Below are 17,438 nucleotides of genomic sequence, written 5' to 3'. Positions count from 1 at the left end.
GGCAAAGCCCACCTCTCCTGTGGAACAAAGACTGAGTGGGGTGGGGTGGACGGGTCTGGGGCAGGGAGAAGGCGGGGCCCTGAGTGGCAGGGCCAGTGCATGGCTCAACCGCAGGGGACACTCATGACATTCCCTGTGACTGGTGCCCCCTGGTGACACGATAGGATACCTAGTGAATGATGCCTGAGTTTGCAGCTCGGAGGCTTTGATGAGGCCTGCCTAGTGCCCCACGCTGTGGCCAGAGAATCTCGATGCCACACAGGCCACCTTGACCGTTCCTCCTGTAGGGCAACCCCGGCCTGCCACCGGAAGTGAGACAGGGCCCACCTCCGCCCAGGTGCCGGGTGAGGAAGGAATGACTATTGATGACGCCCACATAGCAGGCATCTCACTCGGCCTTGTGAGAGACCCAGAAGTGGGTGTTAGCCTGTCTCACAGGTAAAGGAAGCAGGCTCCAGGCATTTGTCTGTGGTGAGGAAGGAGCGCAGCTGCCACCGGGTCTCTCCTGTGTGCCCCGTACGCAAGGGGCAGTGTCTCCCCTCTGCAGAGAGGCCAGCCCCACCTGAATTCTTTGGGCCGGCAGGAGTCCCCTTCAGCCCCTTTTTTCACTGGCCACCCCCACGGCTTCTGCTCCTGGCCCACGGTAGGAGTTCCTTCTGACCCGCGACAGTTTCTGTGGAATGGGACACGCTGGCGTTCCTGTAAGGAGCAGGGTGGGGTCCCCGGAGCACCTCACAGCCTCGAGGTTACAGGGAGACCAGCCTCTTGGCTGTTCTCCAAGAGTGTCTGCTGAAGGGGTCCCCTCTGCCCTCTGGGGGTACCCCACTCGGGCTTGACCCTCTCTCTCTGCTGCCTCGCAGGCCCTTCATGCTGCTGCCCCCGCTGATGGAGTGGATGCGTGTGGCCATCACCTATGCCGAGCACCGCCGCAGCCTCACCGTGGACAGCGGCGACATCCGGCAGGCGGCCCGGCTGCTGCTGCCCGGCCTAGACTGCGAGCCCCGGCAGCTCAAGTAAGGAACTGGGGAGAGTGAGGCAGGATGGTCCCCGGCTTCCATGCCAGCCCCTGGCTACCCCTTGTCCCTCCATCTCCTGGGCCCTGGGAGGAGGCAGTGAGCAGGGACTGCAGTACGTGCAGTATGTTCAGGACTCCAGGGGCATCCTCTGTGCACACCAAGCGTGCTAGAGTTATCATTCTGGACTGTGGCTGCTTCCTGGATGCATCTTCTTCAGCTGCAGTCAGGTGCTCAGCAGACACACATTTAGGCCTGGGCAGGAGAGCTCTCACAGTCTGAGTCTCGGGGACATTGGGGTGGGGGCCCCAGGAGCAGGTCCTCCCCTCTCTTCCCAGTGCAGGCGCTGTGCTGAGCCCTTCCCTTCTGCGTGCAGCGTCTTGGTCCCTGTGACAACTTCAGAGAAGGAAGAGATGCTCATATTGTGTTACAGATGGAGAAACTGGGGGTCAGGGAGGAACAGTGATTTGCCCCTGGACACACAGCAGAGTGGCCACGCCCCAGTTTGAACCTGGGTCCACGCGGCCCCAAGCCCAGGCTCTTAATCCCCCTCCCGATGTGCCTCAGGTGGATGGGTCTCCTGCAGGAGTTCCAGAGACGCTTCCTCTGGCCGTCCTTGGCCTGGGAGAGCCTTGCGACTTTTTTGGTTTTTGTTTTCCACCTGCCCAAACCCCAGCGATGACCTCCTCTGTTTTCATGGCAAATGACTGAATCTCATTGTGGGGCAAGCACTTCGACACTCTGGCTCCAGGCTGCAGCCGTCTATTGGAAGCCTGTGGTGCCCTCTGTCGACCCCCTGCCGGGGCGGAGGGGTGGTTTCTGTGCATTTTCTCGGTAGGATGGCTCGACTGCAGTGGGATTCTGGGCTGCTCTCCACCATGTCTTCAGTCCCTCGGCGCCTCACCAAAAACCCTTGAGGGGAGAGAATGTGAAGCTGAGAACTGGAACTTGGCCACGACCACCGTTCTATAGGCCGAGTGTGGCCCTCTCTGTGCCAAAAGTATTCAACCAGCCCTGACCAATGTGGCTCGGTTGGTTGGGGTTGTCCTGTAAAGGAAAGTGTCACTGGTTCAATTCCCCATCGGGGCACATGCCTGAGTTGCGGATTCGATCCCCAGTCTAAATGCCTACAAGAGGCAACCGATGGATGTTTCTCCCACACATCAATGTTCCTCTCCCTCGCTTTCTCCCTCCCTTCCCCTCTCTCTAAAAATAAATAAATAAAATCTTTTTTTTTTAAGTATTCAACCACATTCAGTGGCCCAGGCCCGAGCTTCCTCCTTGGGCAGTCCCCTCATAGACCATTTTGGAGGGGACTTTGCTTCCAGGCAGTCGGCAGATACCGAGAGCTCAGAGGACTTTTAAACACGTTTATAGAACAACAGAAGTGTGTTCTTCGCGTCACTGAGCGTGACAAGGCCGATCCCTGCTGATCAGACAGTGATTCTGGTCCTTCCCACCTGCCCTGTCTGCGAGCCACACGCCCACCTAGCACAGAGTCAGGTCTCCCTGAGGAGTGTGTCCTAGGAGGACTGGTGCACACCCAGGCACACCCACTCACACCTGAGTCCTTTCTGCGCAGGCCCGAATGCTGTTTCAGTTCCTTCCGGAGGCTGGATGCCCGAGCGGCTACTGAGAAGTTCAGCCAGGGCCTGGGTTTCCGCATGCTCAACTGCGGCCGGACCGACCTCATCAGCCAGGCCATCGAGGCCCTGGGCCCGGACGGGGTGAACACCATGGACGACCAGGTGCGTTCCGAGGGCTCCGCCAGCCGTGCCCAGGGGCTTTCGTGATCGCCAGAGTTGGTGGCACAGCCCTTTCTGTCCCAAACCTGAGAGCGGCTCAGCTCTGCACTCTGAGAGGTCGGCTGCCTCCAGGGTCACACCCTGCCTGTTCTGGGGGGACGTCAGCTTGCAGGCTCCCGGGCTCCGTGGGCGCTCTCCTCCGGGGGGAGCCGTCTTCCTCGTGAGGCCTGTGGCTTCAGATGCACCTGGGTTTCAGCTGCCAAGTTGCGGCCGTGGCACCTCGGAGCAGCTGCTCGCCCTCTCTGAGCCGCGGCCTCCTCACCTTCTCGCCTCCAATGCCGGGCACGGTAGCACCTGCCCCACCAGGCCGCCGTGAGACTGTGCCTCTGACACTCGCTGAGCGCACAGTAAACGTTCATTCTGGGTCTTGCTGCCGTGCGATGACAACGATGGTTATCCCTGAAGTCTGTTCTCGGGTCTTTCAGTTTAGCCTCTTTATGGCCCTGATGTGGGAATGAGCACAGCACACAAAAAAGTAGTTTCTCCTTGCGAGGCTCCTAGCCTGCTTTAGACGCCAAATCGCGTACCGATGTGCAGAGAAAAAGGCCAGGCTTGTGCAGGGCTGGGAGGAAACAAAGCCAAGTGCAGCCTGGGTGCTTGCCCAGGGGCCTGTGGGTAAGCAGCCCTCTCGCCCGCGATTAATCTCCGGCCACTTCTTTATCTCTGGGCGTGAGGCAAGGGTTTATGAGGTAAGGAGATCTTGTCTGCACACAAATAACCTAATAAATAACAGCACGGGGCTCCAGATGAGCGCCTGCCAGGATCCAGCTGTGGAATAACACTTTCCACCCCTGCCTTCGCTGTTACTGGCCCCAGAGAGGGACTCCTGGCCAGGAGGCAGCCCTGTTAACGACCTGCCTCAACTCAGGGAGGAACTGGGCCTCAGCCTTCGGAAGAGCTCTGAACTTCTCAGCAGCATGAGATGTTGCAGCAAAACGGCCCTCCACCCCCCGTGAGACACTTCAAAGGGCAGACCTGGGTTTGGGGTCTGAGTCCTTCTCTTGCTCATGGGAGGAGGTGGACAAGTTAATGCTCCTCTCTGCTCCTCATCTGGAGATAGTAATAGAACCCTGCTAGTCGGGGTGTTATGGTGATTAAGTGAGATGATGCACATGAATACCTTCCCACAGTGATTGACATGCACAGGCCCCAGGGAGTGAGGAGACGGCAGTTTAATGTAGCAGCAGTGACAGTGTTAACTTTACTCAGGCTGGTCGAGGTAAGCTTACTCTGCACTCAGCACTTTGTGCATGGTGATGCAACTGTTTACCACAGTCTCTTACGGGAGATGCTATTGTCGCTCCCATTCTAAAGATGAAGAAACTGAGGTACCTCGAGGTACAAGTAACTTGTATACAAAGTTTACAGCTCCCCGTGGCAGAGGTGGCCTTGCACCTGAGTCTGGCCACAGGGCCTGTGCTCTTCACCTGTCTGGTGCCCTGCAGTGCTCATGGAAATGTCCCCTACCCACCCTGCAGGTGTCGCAGGTCCAGTGGGCCTAGGGGAGGCAGGCTGTTCCAGCCCGAGGTACAGGATTGCTCCGGCTGAGCAGGGCAAGCTGGACGCTGGGGCCTGTGCTTTGTGGGCCCAAGGCCTGTTGAGTGTGTGCTATCATGTTCTGGTTCCGGAGCATTTAGCATCTGCCTTTGGTCCGTGCAGGGTATGACGCCACTGATGTACGCCTGTGCCGCCGGGGATGAAGCAATGGTCCAGATGCTGATTGATGCTGGAGCGAACTTGGACATCCAGGTGCGTGGGCCCCAAAGAGCTGCACCCTGGCCCCTCACCCAGCAAGAGAACACCCCAAGGGCTCCACCAGCTGTGCTGTGCGCTGGGCGCAGTGGTTTGAACACGGGGTAGAGGAATCTCAGAGGACTGGGAATACAAGATGCATGGAGATCACAGTGAGCAAAGATTTGGGCTTTCTGAGAGGGGCTGCACTGGGGCAGGAGTTGAGCAGAGAATGGCCATGATTCTGTCACTGCCATCCCCAGAGGCCTCCAACTCTGCCTTCCTCTGAGGCATGAAGTGCACCCTCTCTGCCCAAGGCAGGCATCACTAATTGAACATCCTTTTGAGCCTGGTCCACAGGGTGTTCTGGGCAGACATTACCAATCGAGTGTGGAAAGCACCTGAGTTGATTCCTAGTCACCATCCCTGCAGGGTACCTGCTCAGCTCACTCAGGTGGCCGTGTGCCCTGCCCAAGAATGTCACCCAGGAAACACCGGTCGTTTGTGGTGTTTTCCAGGTCCCAAACAGCTCCCCCAGGCACCCCTCCGTTCACCCCGACAGCCGGCACTGGACCTCGCTGACGTTCGCCGTGCTGCACGGCCACATCTCTGTGGTTCAGGTGAGCTGCTGCCAGCCCTCTGCCTGTGGGGCGGGTGGCCCCCAAGTACAGCCCCATCCTCAACTGAGTGAGCCGTTGCCCCAGATCTGAGCTATGGGAAGTACTGACAAAGTGCCTGGTCAGCGGGGGAGAGACCCGCCTGGTCCGTTTTCTTTCTGCCAGCATCTTTCTGACCCTTGGCTGTTTCTGCGCCCTTGTGAGCTCCCACAGAGTGGCCTCTGTGGCATGGTGACCTGCCAGGTCTGCCTTTTTCCACCAGTGGGCTCAGTGCCACTCTCCCTGCTCCTGGGGGAGACTCGGATTGGTGCGGCTCACCTGGTGAGCCAAGCCACGGTGTCGGCCAGTTTGGCCACGGCCCCTGAGGCTGGTGTGGGCTCCTGCCTGGAAGTGGAAGGTGTGGGCACAGTAGCATCCAGCCCCAGCTGGGGTGCCAGCCATGCTGCCACTGGGCTCCCAGACTCCTTTGCTTCTGAGGCCCCCAGGGCCTACCGATCTGACACTCCTTCCCAGGAGTTTATATAATGCCCTCGCTGTCTAGAGAGTCCTCTAAGGACAGGGGCCCCATCTGGTTTATTCATCACTGTCACACCAGCCGGGCCGTAGCAGGGGCTCAGTCCGTGGCAGTCCCCAGGCTGGCTGCTGCATTCTTCCTGCCTTGGGGCTCCTGCCCTCCTAGGGACCTGAGCGAAATGCCGGCCTAGCCCAGTCTGGCCTGCAGGGGTGTGCCCTGGACTCGCCTGGTCCAGTGCCCAGTTTCGTCCGGAAGGGCAGTCCTGCACCCGTGCCACCTGGGTGTGCTGGCTCGGGTGGTGGCACTGTGACTGGTTTCTGATGACAGTCTCCAGCTGACAGCAGGCCCTGCTCTCCACACGCTAGAGTGGAGGCTCACAGGGCAGCCTGCCCCCCACACCTGGCCTCTGGGTGGGAGGCGTCAGGGGTTCCCCAAGACTGCCCAGCACAGGTTCTGAGGAGGGTTTGGTCTCCGGAGACCTGGGAAGTTCGCAGGTGGCTCCCTCCAGAGAAGCCGGTCAGGAAAGGCGAGACAGCTGAAAGTCACCTAGTGGAGCAGTACAAATGCCACCCCGGCCTCAAGGCAAGCGGGCCCGGCCCAGCTGGAACTGCTTGGCGTCTGCTCACCCTGCCCCAGGAGTCCCTGCCCTTGCAGGATGGGGAGGGGCCCCCGGTGTCCTAGACAGCGAGGCCGTGCCTCAGCCCCACTGCTTCCCAGCCTCGGGCAGCTTGCTGGACCTCTGGTAGGCACCCTAGAGGCCACTGGTTACCAAGCCCCTGTGGAGAGGGGCACCATTTCACTGACTCCCCAACAATGCTGCAGGCAGGCCTCCAGATGAGGAAGACTGAGGCTCAGGGGAGTTGCAGTAACTCACTGGCCAGGAGGCCTGCGTTCACTCGGCTCTGTAACACCTATGCCTTCCCACCACCTCTGCTGTCCCCAGAGCCTCAGTTGCCCCCAGTAGACTGGGGAGGGGAGGCAGAACTTTCTGCTTTGCTCATCTGCATGAGATCTTAGGAAGGTCACTGCAGAAACAGTTCAGAGCCCCTCCCCCAACCCCAGCTTAGGGCTTGGTCCAAGGCCACGAGTGGAGGTGAAGATGCTAGAAACTTAGAGCGCTGAGGGTCACTTGGCATTCTGAAGTTCTGGCTCCTCGGCCGCCTGGGGCAGCCTGTGCACTTACCGCACCACACCTGCATGTCCTCCCTGCACCCCGACAGCTGCTGCTGGATGCTGGGGCCCACGTGGAGGGCTCGGCCGTGAACAGCGGCGAGGACAGCTACGCGGAGACTCCCCTGCAGCTCGCCTCTGCAGCAGGTAGGTGTGGGGCTGCCCGTCCCAGCAAGGGTCCCCCTCTGCCCCTCCGCACTGTCTCACCCACCCCAGCTGGGCCTGGAGCTAGACATTTGGCTCGGCTGTGGACACATGTGGACCCTAGGAGTGAGCCTTGAAACCTCCTCTTGGCCCCTGGGGGACCCCGGCCCCACCCCCCATCATTGCTGCCGAGTCTGGTGCCCAGGCAGCCCCAGCAGAGCAGCACAGAAGTGGGTGGCGGGCACAGCCTCAGTCCTCCTTGGTCCACCTTGTGTTTTAGGGAACTACGAGCTGGTCAGCCTGCTGCTCAGCCGGGGTGCTGACCCCCTCCTCAGCACGCTCGAGGCCAACGGCATGGCCTCCTCCCTCCACGAGGACATGAACTGCTTCAGCCACTCAGCCGCCCACGGCCACAGGTACCCACTGGGGTCCCTGCCCCTGTGATGTGGGGGCCTGACACAAAGGAGGTCCAGGTCCTCAACCAGCATAGGGGCCCCAGAAGCTGGGGGGCCCACAGACGCTGGGTAGGGGTCCACTTAGGCCCCCCAGCCAGTGCCTGGCAGACCCGGGGCTCCCGACGCACACCCAGGGCAGGACCTCTGGTTTCCATTAAGATTCTGCCCTGCAACTGCAGCGGCCGCCTCGGGCCACGTCCCTTCCATGCTCAGTGTTGGTTTTCCAGAGCTGCAGCAGCTCCAGAGGCCTCCACACAGCATATGGCGCAGCCTCAAAGAGGCTCCCGGCGGCTCTGTGGGAAATCACATCCCGCTCTGGGAGCAGATGGCGGCCCGGCTTGCAGGGGCCAGGCCCGCCCAGGGGTGTGACGGGCAGCAGGAGGCTGAGACTGGAGCCATTCGGCAGCTCCGGGGGAGCAGAGGGAGACAGCGAGGAGGTTATTAGAAGGCAGAGAAGGGCAGGTGGACACCTACTTCTCGTTCCAAACTCTGTTCTCAAGGCCAGACTTTGCCCTGCTGTGGGCCCCTCTCCAGAGTGCTTTGAGGTCTCTGGGCCCTGAGCTTGGCCACCTGGCGCAGCCTGGCCTCCTCCACAGAGTGGGGGGCTGGGCGGGGCTGCTGGCGGAGGGTCAGCGCCCAGGTGACCTTCGGGCCTGCCCATGCTGCAGCCACCCTGGAGTCCTAGGCCACAGGATGCAACCAACAAGCCTGGGACTGGGAGCCGGAAGCCCCGGGTCGGCACCCCTGCCCAGGGCAGCCTGAAGTTGCATCCGTCACCCACAAAGGGCGATGTGCATGGGTTCTCACACGTTCAGTGTGATAGTCTACAGATGGGAACACACCCCATCAAGTCTAACTTTCTACACAGTCACATATATGAACGTGTTGTGTATAAAACTCATCTTCATGTTCTTATGCACGGAAGTCGGTCGGGGGAGGCATGTGCTGTGGAAGGCTGGATGCTTGCTGGCCCGGCTCAGGTGTCCCTGGCCCAGCCGGCCTGGGTGGGGAAGGTAATGAGCAGTCTGCACCCGCAGCTGTCCCAGAGCAGACCACCCTGGCCACAGACACCGTCCGTGGTTAGCGCTCAGGCATTGCCCCCCCTTGTCCCTCGGCCCATAGGAACGTCCTGAGGAAGCTCCTGACGCAGCCTCAGCAGGCCAAAGCAGACGTGCTGTCCCTGGAGGAGATCCTGGCCGAGGGTGTGGAGGAGAGCGACGTGTCCAGCCAGGGCAGCGGCAGCGAGGGACCTGTGCGGCTGAGCCGGACCCGCACAAAGGCCCTGCAGGAGGCCATGTACTACAGCGCCGAACACGGCTATGTGGACATCACCATGGAGCTCAGGGCACTGGGTGAGCCACAGGGTGTGCACACATGCATGCACACACGCACGCACATGCACGTCCATGTGTCCTGCCGCTCTTCAGCAGGCCAGTGAGGACAGGGCCCAAGGGGCAGACAGGCCACGGGGCAGCCGAGCTCAGTCTACCTGGGCCTGGTGGTGGGTGACCAGGACGGGAGATGCCCTGAGCCTTAGACCCTCCCTCTCCCTAGTCAGAGCGTTATGGCCGCTGCCTGGTCACGGCCCTGGACTGTGTGGCGCCGTGAGCACCTGTAGTTCTAGGAGCCACCCTTTCTGGTGGACGATGTGCTCTCCTGTGCCTCGGCCAGCCCCATGGCCCCCTGGGTTTGCCAGTCTATGGAGTTCTCTCCTCAGGGAGGCCCCAGCCGTGCCACCGATGAGCCTCACCTGAGGGTGTGAGGTCGGGGCCTGGGGCCTGGCGCCGGCTCACCGTGGGCGCGCAGTGCAGGCAGGCGGTACCCTTCCTGTCACAGGGGCCACGGTGCACGGACCCCCGGCACTGGGTTGAGAGAGCGGGAGGCCGAGCTGCCTTCCCACAGCAACTGGGCCTTGGGGTCTGTCACCATGAAAGGGGGCATCACTCCCACCTGCGGTCAGTAAGCCGAGGGTGCTCGGGCCACTTGCAGTGGGTCCTTTTTCAACCCCCAGTTGCGGAGGGAGACCACTGTCTCTGTCGTTACCAGGAAGAGTCCTGGTTTTTGTCATGACCTTCAGAAAGCGGGTCTAAATCGCTCTGTGGCCCCACTGACGTGCTCCAGGTGAAGAGCAGTGATGGGCCACCAACAGACCAGCGACCGGGGCACTGGGCAAAGTCCCGTGTGATAGGACAGGGTTCATCTCGAGCTTCCAGACAGGCGTGGGACCGGTGTGTCCTACTTATAATGAATGAGTCCTCCCCAGTAAGTACACCCAGGGCCCAGCAAGCAGTGGGACCAGCGTGGCCCCAGGACTCCCTGCACCCACGTGGCGAGGACCTGGAGTGCCCTCTGACCTGCCGGGGAGAACGGACGCTCTCCTTGCATGGCCAGGCCGAGAGGGAACTAGTGTAGGAACGTGGTGCAGACGCAGGCCGGGTAGGGAGGGGCGCTCTCTGGCTCATCCCAAGGAGCTGGCCGGAGAAGGGGTCAGTGCGGGAGTGCGCGGCCCAGGGAATGACTGCCCGCCCTCCCTGCCCGGCCCCGCCCAGGCGTCCCCTGGAAGCTGCACGTCTGGATCGAGTCCCTGAGGACCTCCTTCTCCCAGTCGCGGTACTCAGTGGTGCAGAGCCTCCTGCGGGACTTCAGTTCCATCAAGGAGGACGAGTACAACGAGGAGCTGGTGACCGAGGGCTTGCAGCTCATGTTCAACGTCCTCAAGGCCAGCAAGGTGAGTGTCACTGGGCAGGCCAAGGACGCTGCGCTCCAGAGGCCGCAGCCCTCGCCCAGACCACAGGACTGACACGGGGACACAGGCAGGTCGCACAGGCACTTCCAGGCACACAGGTGGACACCTTTCCCACACCCAGACTCCCGCTGCCTGGCTGCAGACGCCATGGACTTGTCTGGGCTAGAGCCTGGCCAAAACAGCAATTTGGGGGGTCGGGGGGGCAGGGACAGGCATCTCCTGCCAAGCAAATCCAGGAGGAACAAAGGACAGTGGCCACTTTACTCCTGGCCGGACGTGTGAAACCTGCCTGACACAGCTGCAGCTGTGAACAGGCCACAGCCCGCAGCCGGCGGGCTCACCGCCTCTCCCTGCCTGTCCCCCACAGAACGACTCCGTCATCCAGCAGCTGGCGGCCATCTTCACTCACTGCTACGGCAGCAGCCCCATCCCCAGCATCCCCGAGATCCGGAAGACCCTGCCGGCCAGACTAGGTGACGGCCTGCCCCCCTCCCCCCGCCCACGCACCTGCTTCATGGGCTTTCCGGACCCCCGCCCCCTCTGTCCTCCTTTCCCACTGCCAGGTGCCAAGGCCCCGCCCTCAGTTTTCCTGTCCTTTGCCTTCGAGTCCCGCCCCCAGAGGTGGGCTCCTTGGTCACTTCCCGTTCTTGCTTCCCTTCTGGTACAGATCCCCACTTTCTGAACAACAAGGAGATGTCGGACGTGACCTTCCTAGTGGAAGGGAGGCTGTTTTATGCACATAAAGTCCTGCTGGTGACCGCTTCTAACCGGTAGGCACCAGCGCCCGGGTGACAGACGCGCAGCCCTGCCCGCCACCCCACATACCCCACAGGGGGCACGGGACCAAGGGGCGGGGGAGCAGAAGGGACGGCACCCGAGTTCCCAGGAGCACTGAGCTCGTATTCTTTCTGGCCAAGCCACTGCCTTTGATTTCCCGAAAACAAGGATTCTGGAATGAAGTCAGTTGTCCGGCCACAGGTGTCCAGGTCACTCAGAAGGGGGGCGGTGTGGGCGGAGCAGGGCTCGGCTGGCTGTCAGCCCAGGACAGTGTAAAACATCCCTCACGGAGAGCTGTTCCGGCAGCAGGGCAGTAATTTCTGAAACACCATTTCCCGACGTCCGGTCGGGTGGCAGGTGGCGCCACCGCCGCATGGTGATGGGCTAAGTCGTGTTCAAGGCCCGCCTGGTTTTGTCCTCTTGCTCCAGGTTCAAGACGCTGATGACCAACAAATCAGAACAAGACGGTGACAGCAGCAAGACCATCGAGATCAGCGACATGAAGTACCACATTTTCCAGGTGTGTGGGTCTGGGGGCTGTCTGCTTTGGGAAGACGCCTTCTCCCCCAAGGAGCCTGCCCTGGTCGGGGCAGTTGTCAGTCAGTCATGACCTCCCACCAGCCCACCCAACGCCCCGGGTTGTACCGAATCAGCGGTCAGGTTGGGGTGTCCGGGTCCTCTCCAACAAAGGTAGCCCTTCCACAGTGGGGCTGGTTGTAGCCTCAGAGCCTGTCTCCCAGTTCCTGAGCTTCAACCCTGGACGAGGGGCTCTGGGCAAACCAACCAACAGGTAAGGACAGGCCACGCTGCCCATGTGTGGGGGCCCTCGTTCTTCAGCGAGCGCCCGAAGCACAGACGTGGCCCAAGAGCTTGTTGGAAACGCAGAACCTCAGGCCCCACCCCAGCCCTCCTGGGCAGGCAGTGCACACAAGGTTACATCCGCTCTCCCAAGCACCAGACCCAGCCATGCTGGCCAGGCAGGAGGAGCCATGATGACCCACCCCGGCTGTGGAGGGTCAAGGCCCGCTCTTTCGATCTCTAAGCTTTGGAGAGCATCACAGGTTGCTTAATGGAAACTCTGCAGGCTGCCTGCCCGTTGTGTTGTGGCAGACGAGGTCTGCAGGAGGAGATGGGCTGGGACCTCAGCCCGACCCTGGCCAGGAGCTCCTTCCTGGAGAGTGGCCACTGCAGGTCTCTGGGCTCAGTGTGGGGAGCTGTGGGCAGCAGGGGTGACCACTAGGAGCTGAAGTCAAGAAGCAACTGGTGTGGGGGTCCCGGCCCTGCACAGGATATGCCAGTGGCCTAGTGAGAGAGGTCAGACTCTCCCAGAAGCCCAAGGAGCCACCACCTGAAAGGCTTAGTCCCTCCCTTGTGTTCTCTAGTCCTGCGCTGCGGGAGGCAGCGCTGCGAAAGAGCCCGACAGGTGTGGTGGGCGTAGCAGCGGTGCTTGCTCGGGGTCTTTCCGAGAGCAATGCCACCCACACCCGCTGCCCAGAAGGCGCCTGCTTTGGGAGGCAGTGACCCACGTCCTCCCTGGGGAGTGCCAGGCTGTGCAAGGTCAATCCACCCCTGGCCGCCGCGCCCCCCCCCCCCCCCGGAGGCTCCGAGGGAGCAATTCTGCTCTGACTTCTGTGGATCCTGCATTCGAGTGACCTCAGGGCACCACATCTGGCTGAGCCTTGCCAAAACTAGCTCTCCAGCTTCAGTGGGAGGCTGCCTGTCACCCAGCCCACACCCCACACCCCTCTTGCCCAGGGGCTGCCCTGCAGCCATCTCTTAGCAAAGAATCCTGGGAGACTTCACCTGCCCACCTGCTCCAGTCCCATCTCTGGGGGCTAGGAGCTTTTGCCCTGATAGTCTGCAGCTGCCCCACTGGTCCCAGCATGCTGAGGGGTTGGGCTCGGGGAGGAACTGGCACATAGGTGTAGTGGTAAGATCACCAGAGGCCTGTGGGAGCCCCACTCTCCCGTCCTGCGGACTAAGGTCTCCTGGGACTGGCCCTGGGCTGCGGCAAGGCCGGCCAGGCCACCTCCCTGCTCCTCTCCCCAGGGCCCCTCCCAACAGAGCCGGCTGCAGCCGTGTTCACTTACACACTTGCCAGTTCCTTGCCGGGGCTGTTTCCACAGCCAGCCAGGGACATCGTCCTCCTTCCAACTGGGACCCTCCCCAGGCACAGCGTGAGGGCAGAGTTTGCAGTTCAGACCTCAGCAGAGCTGAATATAGTTCCCCGCTCCTGGGCCACCTCACCCGATATCCCAGGGGCCTCCGATCCCAAGAGCCCTGGACAGGGCTTGGCCAGCCAGCCAGGCGACCTCTGGCCAGACCCCGGCAGTTCTGTGCGTCCTTCCCAAGGGAGCCAGTCCAAGAGGGTGTCAGCTCTCACCCCCACATGGAGTCCCACCCAGCACAGCCTGGAAGCTGAGGCCAGCTTCTGAGGGTGTGGCCAGCGAGGCTGGGGTCCCCTCAGAGCCCCGCCTCCCGCCCCCCAGCCCCAGGGTTGGAATTTAGGTAAAAGGAGGAATGATCAGCACGGTGCCTGCTGCACTGGGCGGCTCTGCTGTGGGGGTCAGTGTCCCTCCTGTGCAGACTCTTCCCTCTGGGCTCACGGGCTGTCCCGAGCCTCAAGAGGAACCACCCTGTGGAAGAAGGCTGGTCACACTCGCAGGAAGTCAGGGAACACAAACACTTGGGTCTCGGCTTGCGCAGGGGTCGGAGGACCCGCAGGCACAGTGCAGAGAGACAGAGGCCCGGGCTGGCCCATGGGGGTGGGGGGCGCTGGAGTGGCACTCCAGGGGCTGGGTGAGGGCCTGGGCATGGCGGGTCCATCCGGCGCTCACACGCGGCCTCTTCCCCCTGCAGCTGATGATGCAGTACCTGTACCACGGCGGGACGGAATCCATGGACATCCCTACGGCCGACATCCTGGAGGTGAGGCTCCCAGGGCGCCGTGGGGCCAGCGCCCACCTGTCCGTGTCTCGCCATTCACCCCATGCTTGTGTCCCTCGGCCCAGACATCCGCCAGCTCTCAACCCCTTTGTCGGCATTTTGAGATGTGGGGAGGAAGGTGGCCTCTGTGGACCTCCTGGTTCCCTGCTTGAGGGTCCTTCTTCTGTGTGACAGGAAGGGCCGTCTGAGAGAGCGGGGACTCTGCACCTTGGAGCCTGACCCCCTGGGCCGCACCCCGGGGTCAGAAAGGGTCGCCCCAGTCGGGGTGGCAGGCCCAGGGGGCCAGAGGGCGGCTGAGCCTCCCGCTCCCCTCCCACAGCTCAGGAAAGACCTGCTGCTGCCGGGCACCTGGCTAGAAAGTCCTGCAGACAAAGCCTGTAGCTTCCCATTGAAGACCTCCTAGGGTCCGGAATCCCAGCTAGCATCTGTCACCCGTGCTGTGCCACCTGGTGTCCCAGCAAATAGTAGTTGGCGTAAGCACAGAAATCAATCAGAGCCATCACACTCGTTCCGCTGACGTGGGCAGGCCCTGGGGCTGGGAGGAAGCGCGGTTGTGGCGCCTTCCTGCTCTGCACGCCAGGGCCACTTACCCCAGGCCGCCCTGGCCCCCCGCAGCTGCTGTCCGCGGCCAGCCTGTTCCAGCTGGACGCCCTGCAGAGGCACTGTGAGATCCTGTGCTCCCAGACCCTCAGCGTGGAGAGTGCCGTGAGCACCTACAAGTACGCCAAGGTGAGGCCCCGCACTTGGCCCCAGCCAGGCTGGGGAATGCGGCAGGTGGGGCGGTTTTGAAGGGCATGGACGGCGCTGAGGGAGGGTCAGGAGCTCCCTCTAACCTGAGGTCCCTGATGCCGCCCAGCAGGGCCACATGCAGCCTGGCACCCGCTGAGACCTGGGGCAAGTGGCCGAGCCGCTTCCATTCCACGGGTGCCTGGCACCCGCTGAGACCTGGGGCAAGTGGCCGAGCCGCTTCCATTCCACGGGTGCTTGCTTGGTTTCCTCCTCTACCTGTTCTTCCTTCTTCCTCCCTCTCAGCAAAGGGCATGGTCACCGGCCTGGCTGCTCTGACTCAGTTACATTTGATTTTTTTAAAAGAAAAGCTCACAAGCAGGCCGTCTACGGCTGAAACTTGTCAGCCGACGGACTCTCCCGTCCCCTCCGTTCCCTCGTCTGCGCCGCCCCCACCGGACCGAGCCACCACACTCTCTCAGCTGACTGTGCCACCCGCCCAGCCCTGCTCCTGGCTTTCACCCGGTGACCACGAGCCTCTCCAGAAAGTGTTAGGACCATATCACTCCTCTCTTTCAACCTTCCAGAGCTTTTCCATGGCCTCCAAACTACACCAACTCTGCCCCTTATGCTTTACCAGGCCCCTTGGGCCCTGCACGCGTCCCGCCTTCACCCGGCCACGCAGCCTGTCTCTTCCTCCGCTTGTTCCTTCTCCCGCGCTCTCCTGAGGGCCGCCCCCTGCCCTGGGAGGGCTCCTTCCCGGCCGCTCACAAGACCTGCTGACTCCCCAGGCCTCCAGGGCCTCCCGGTCACCTGCCACCCCACCCTTTCGCCTGCTCGGGTCTCCTCACAGCACTGACCACCTTCTGCGGTTACCTTGGCTTCTCTACCCCCCCCCAGACTAGAACATCAGCTCTAAGGGAGCAATGCAGAGACCTTGGCCTTGAAACCTGGCGCCCAGAGCAGGCACTCGGCGCCTGTTGAATTAGTTACTGAGCACCTACCACATGAACACCCAGGTGCTGGGCCTGGTACTGGACGCAGGACACCCAGCAGTGGGCAGTCCCTGTCCTCCGTGAGGCGCTTCCAGGCCAGTGGGGACAACTGCCATTCAACACACCATCCCCCATGGGACACAGGACAAGATGGCAGGGCCAGGAATAAGACTTTGGCGATGCTTCTGGGGGCAGAGCTGGGATCTGAACCCAAATCTCTCCATCCTAAGAAGTGCTTAGGGAAGGACTTCCACGGAGGGGGAGGTCGTGGAGAGCCGCAGAGGCAGGGCCTGCCTCCCCCAGGCCTCGGGCCCTGGGTGGCATCTGCAGGTGGGTGGGGCGCTGCCGGGCTTTGGGTCTCACCCCTGGGCCTCGCCCCCACAGATCCACAACGCCCCGCCTCGGGCCCTGGGTGGCACCTGCAGGTGGGTGGGGCTGTGCCGGGCTGAGGGTCTCACCCCTGGGCCTTGCCCCCACAGATCCACAACGCCCCAGAACTGGCCCTGTTCTGTGAGGGCTTCTTCCTCAAGCACATGAAGGCGCTGCTGGAGCAGGACTCCTTCCGGCAGCTCATCTACGGCCGCAGCAGCAAAGTGCAGGGCCTGGACCCGCTGCAGGACCTGCAGAGCACCCTGGCCGAGCGCGTGCACTCCGTCTACATCACCTCCCGGGTGTGAGGAGGGTGTGAGGACGGCTGCTGAGCCTGCCCAGCCCGCTCTGGGCCAGGGCTCTGCCTCTACGCATCCCGGGGCTGAGAAAGGCTGGGAGCAAGTGCCTCCAGGGGCATCTGTGCAGCCAGGGCCTGCAGACGTACTGGGGCCCTGCTGGGTGGGGGCTGGTTCTAGGGTCTCCTGGCATCAGTCTGTCCTTGGGCATCTGGATGTGCCCACCTGTCACCTGGCAGCCCCACCCTCAACCACTTCGTCCCGGAGCTGTTCCCTCAACCATTCATGGGCAAAGGGCAGCTGGAGGCCCTGCCCTCCCCCCATACTGTTTGCACCTGGAAAGCCACTGTGCACTCACCCTGTGCGTCCCTCTCGAAGTCAGCAGCTGGTCCCAATTCACCTCTGCTCCAACTAGCTTCCAACCTTGTCCCCCAGCTGTGACCTCTCCCACTGCCCAGGCCTCAGTAAGCCCAGAGGGTCCCCCTAGGGGCTTGTGTGCCCCCTATGAATGTAGCGAACGCACACTCTCTGCCCGCCAGGCCGTTTCGTCCCAAAGCTGGCGTTTCTCCTCTGTCTCACGTCTGAAAGGCTACCCAGACCTCTGACCGTGTTCCTCAAAGCCGTGCCTTTGAGAGGCCTGCTCTGGGCCTCCAGGGCTGGGGGACCCCTGCACGGGGGGGAACCTTGAGTTCCATTTCCCCTGGTATCTGGGCCTACAGAGGGCCTCCTTGGGGGGCCACCAGCCTGCTCAGGTCGGGGTAGAGGCAGTGCCCCAGCTCTGGTGCCGCTGCCGCCAGGTTTAGAGGCCAATTCCGACACCCCCGGCCCTGAGTCGGGCTGCCTTGGTGAGCTGAGGAAGCAGCGCTCCCCGTCGAACCTGTCACGACCAAGCCCTTTCATGGGGACTGGAAAGCGGGGTGCACACGTCTCCCCGGGAGCTGCGGGGCCTTCCCTGCTCCTGCCTGCCACCCTCTGCCGGCCCCGGGCTTTCCTGGGGGGAGATGCAGCCTCGGGGCCGGACACTTGTATTTGTGGGCCGGACCCTGGGCAGGCGTTCCGGACAGCTTACTCTGGGTGTCGCCTTCTTGAGCTGTCTGTCTGCACCTTAGAAACTATTTATTCACCACAAGTCCT

General features: G+C 62.1%; 1 protein-coding gene across 1 annotated transcript in view; it reads left to right on the top strand.

The window, feature by feature from the left end:
* Positions 1-16,416, top strand: part of ABTB2 (ankyrin repeat and BTB domain containing 2) — a 166,303-nt gene extending 149,887 nt beyond the window's left edge. The window contains exons 4-17 of the mRNA XM_037128223.2: positions 861-1,013; positions 2,596-2,761; positions 4,478-4,567; positions 5,068-5,169; positions 6,901-6,997; positions 7,275-7,410; positions 8,572-8,801; positions 9,999-10,177; positions 10,563-10,668; positions 10,863-10,965; positions 11,402-11,492; positions 13,832-13,900; positions 14,534-14,647; positions 16,119-16,416. Of these exons, the coding sequence (XP_036984118.1) occupies positions 861-1,013; positions 2,596-2,761; positions 4,478-4,567; positions 5,068-5,169; positions 6,901-6,997; positions 7,275-7,410; positions 8,572-8,801; positions 9,999-10,177; positions 10,563-10,668; positions 10,863-10,965; positions 11,402-11,492; positions 13,832-13,900; positions 14,534-14,647; positions 16,119-16,316 (1,834 nt within the window). The 3' untranslated portion in view covers positions 16,317-16,416. The remainder of the gene's footprint in view (positions 1-860; positions 1,014-2,595; positions 2,762-4,477; positions 4,568-5,067; positions 5,170-6,900; positions 6,998-7,274; positions 7,411-8,571; positions 8,802-9,998; positions 10,178-10,562; positions 10,669-10,862; positions 10,966-11,401; positions 11,493-13,831; positions 13,901-14,533; positions 14,648-16,118) is intronic.
* The last annotated feature ends 1,022 nt before the right edge of the window (positions 16,417-17,438 follow it).

Source organism: Artibeus jamaicensis, unplaced genomic scaffold (genome assembly GCF_021234435.1).
Source record: "Artibeus jamaicensis isolate MK-2021 breed Jamaican fruit bat unplaced genomic scaffold, CSHL_Jam_final contig_797, whole genome shotgun sequence".
Classification (NCBI taxonomy): Eukaryota; Metazoa; Chordata; class Mammalia; order Chiroptera; family Phyllostomidae; genus Artibeus; species Artibeus jamaicensis.
Note: the sequence above shows the minus strand (reverse complement) of the source record. Positions and strands in the feature narration are given on the sequence as shown.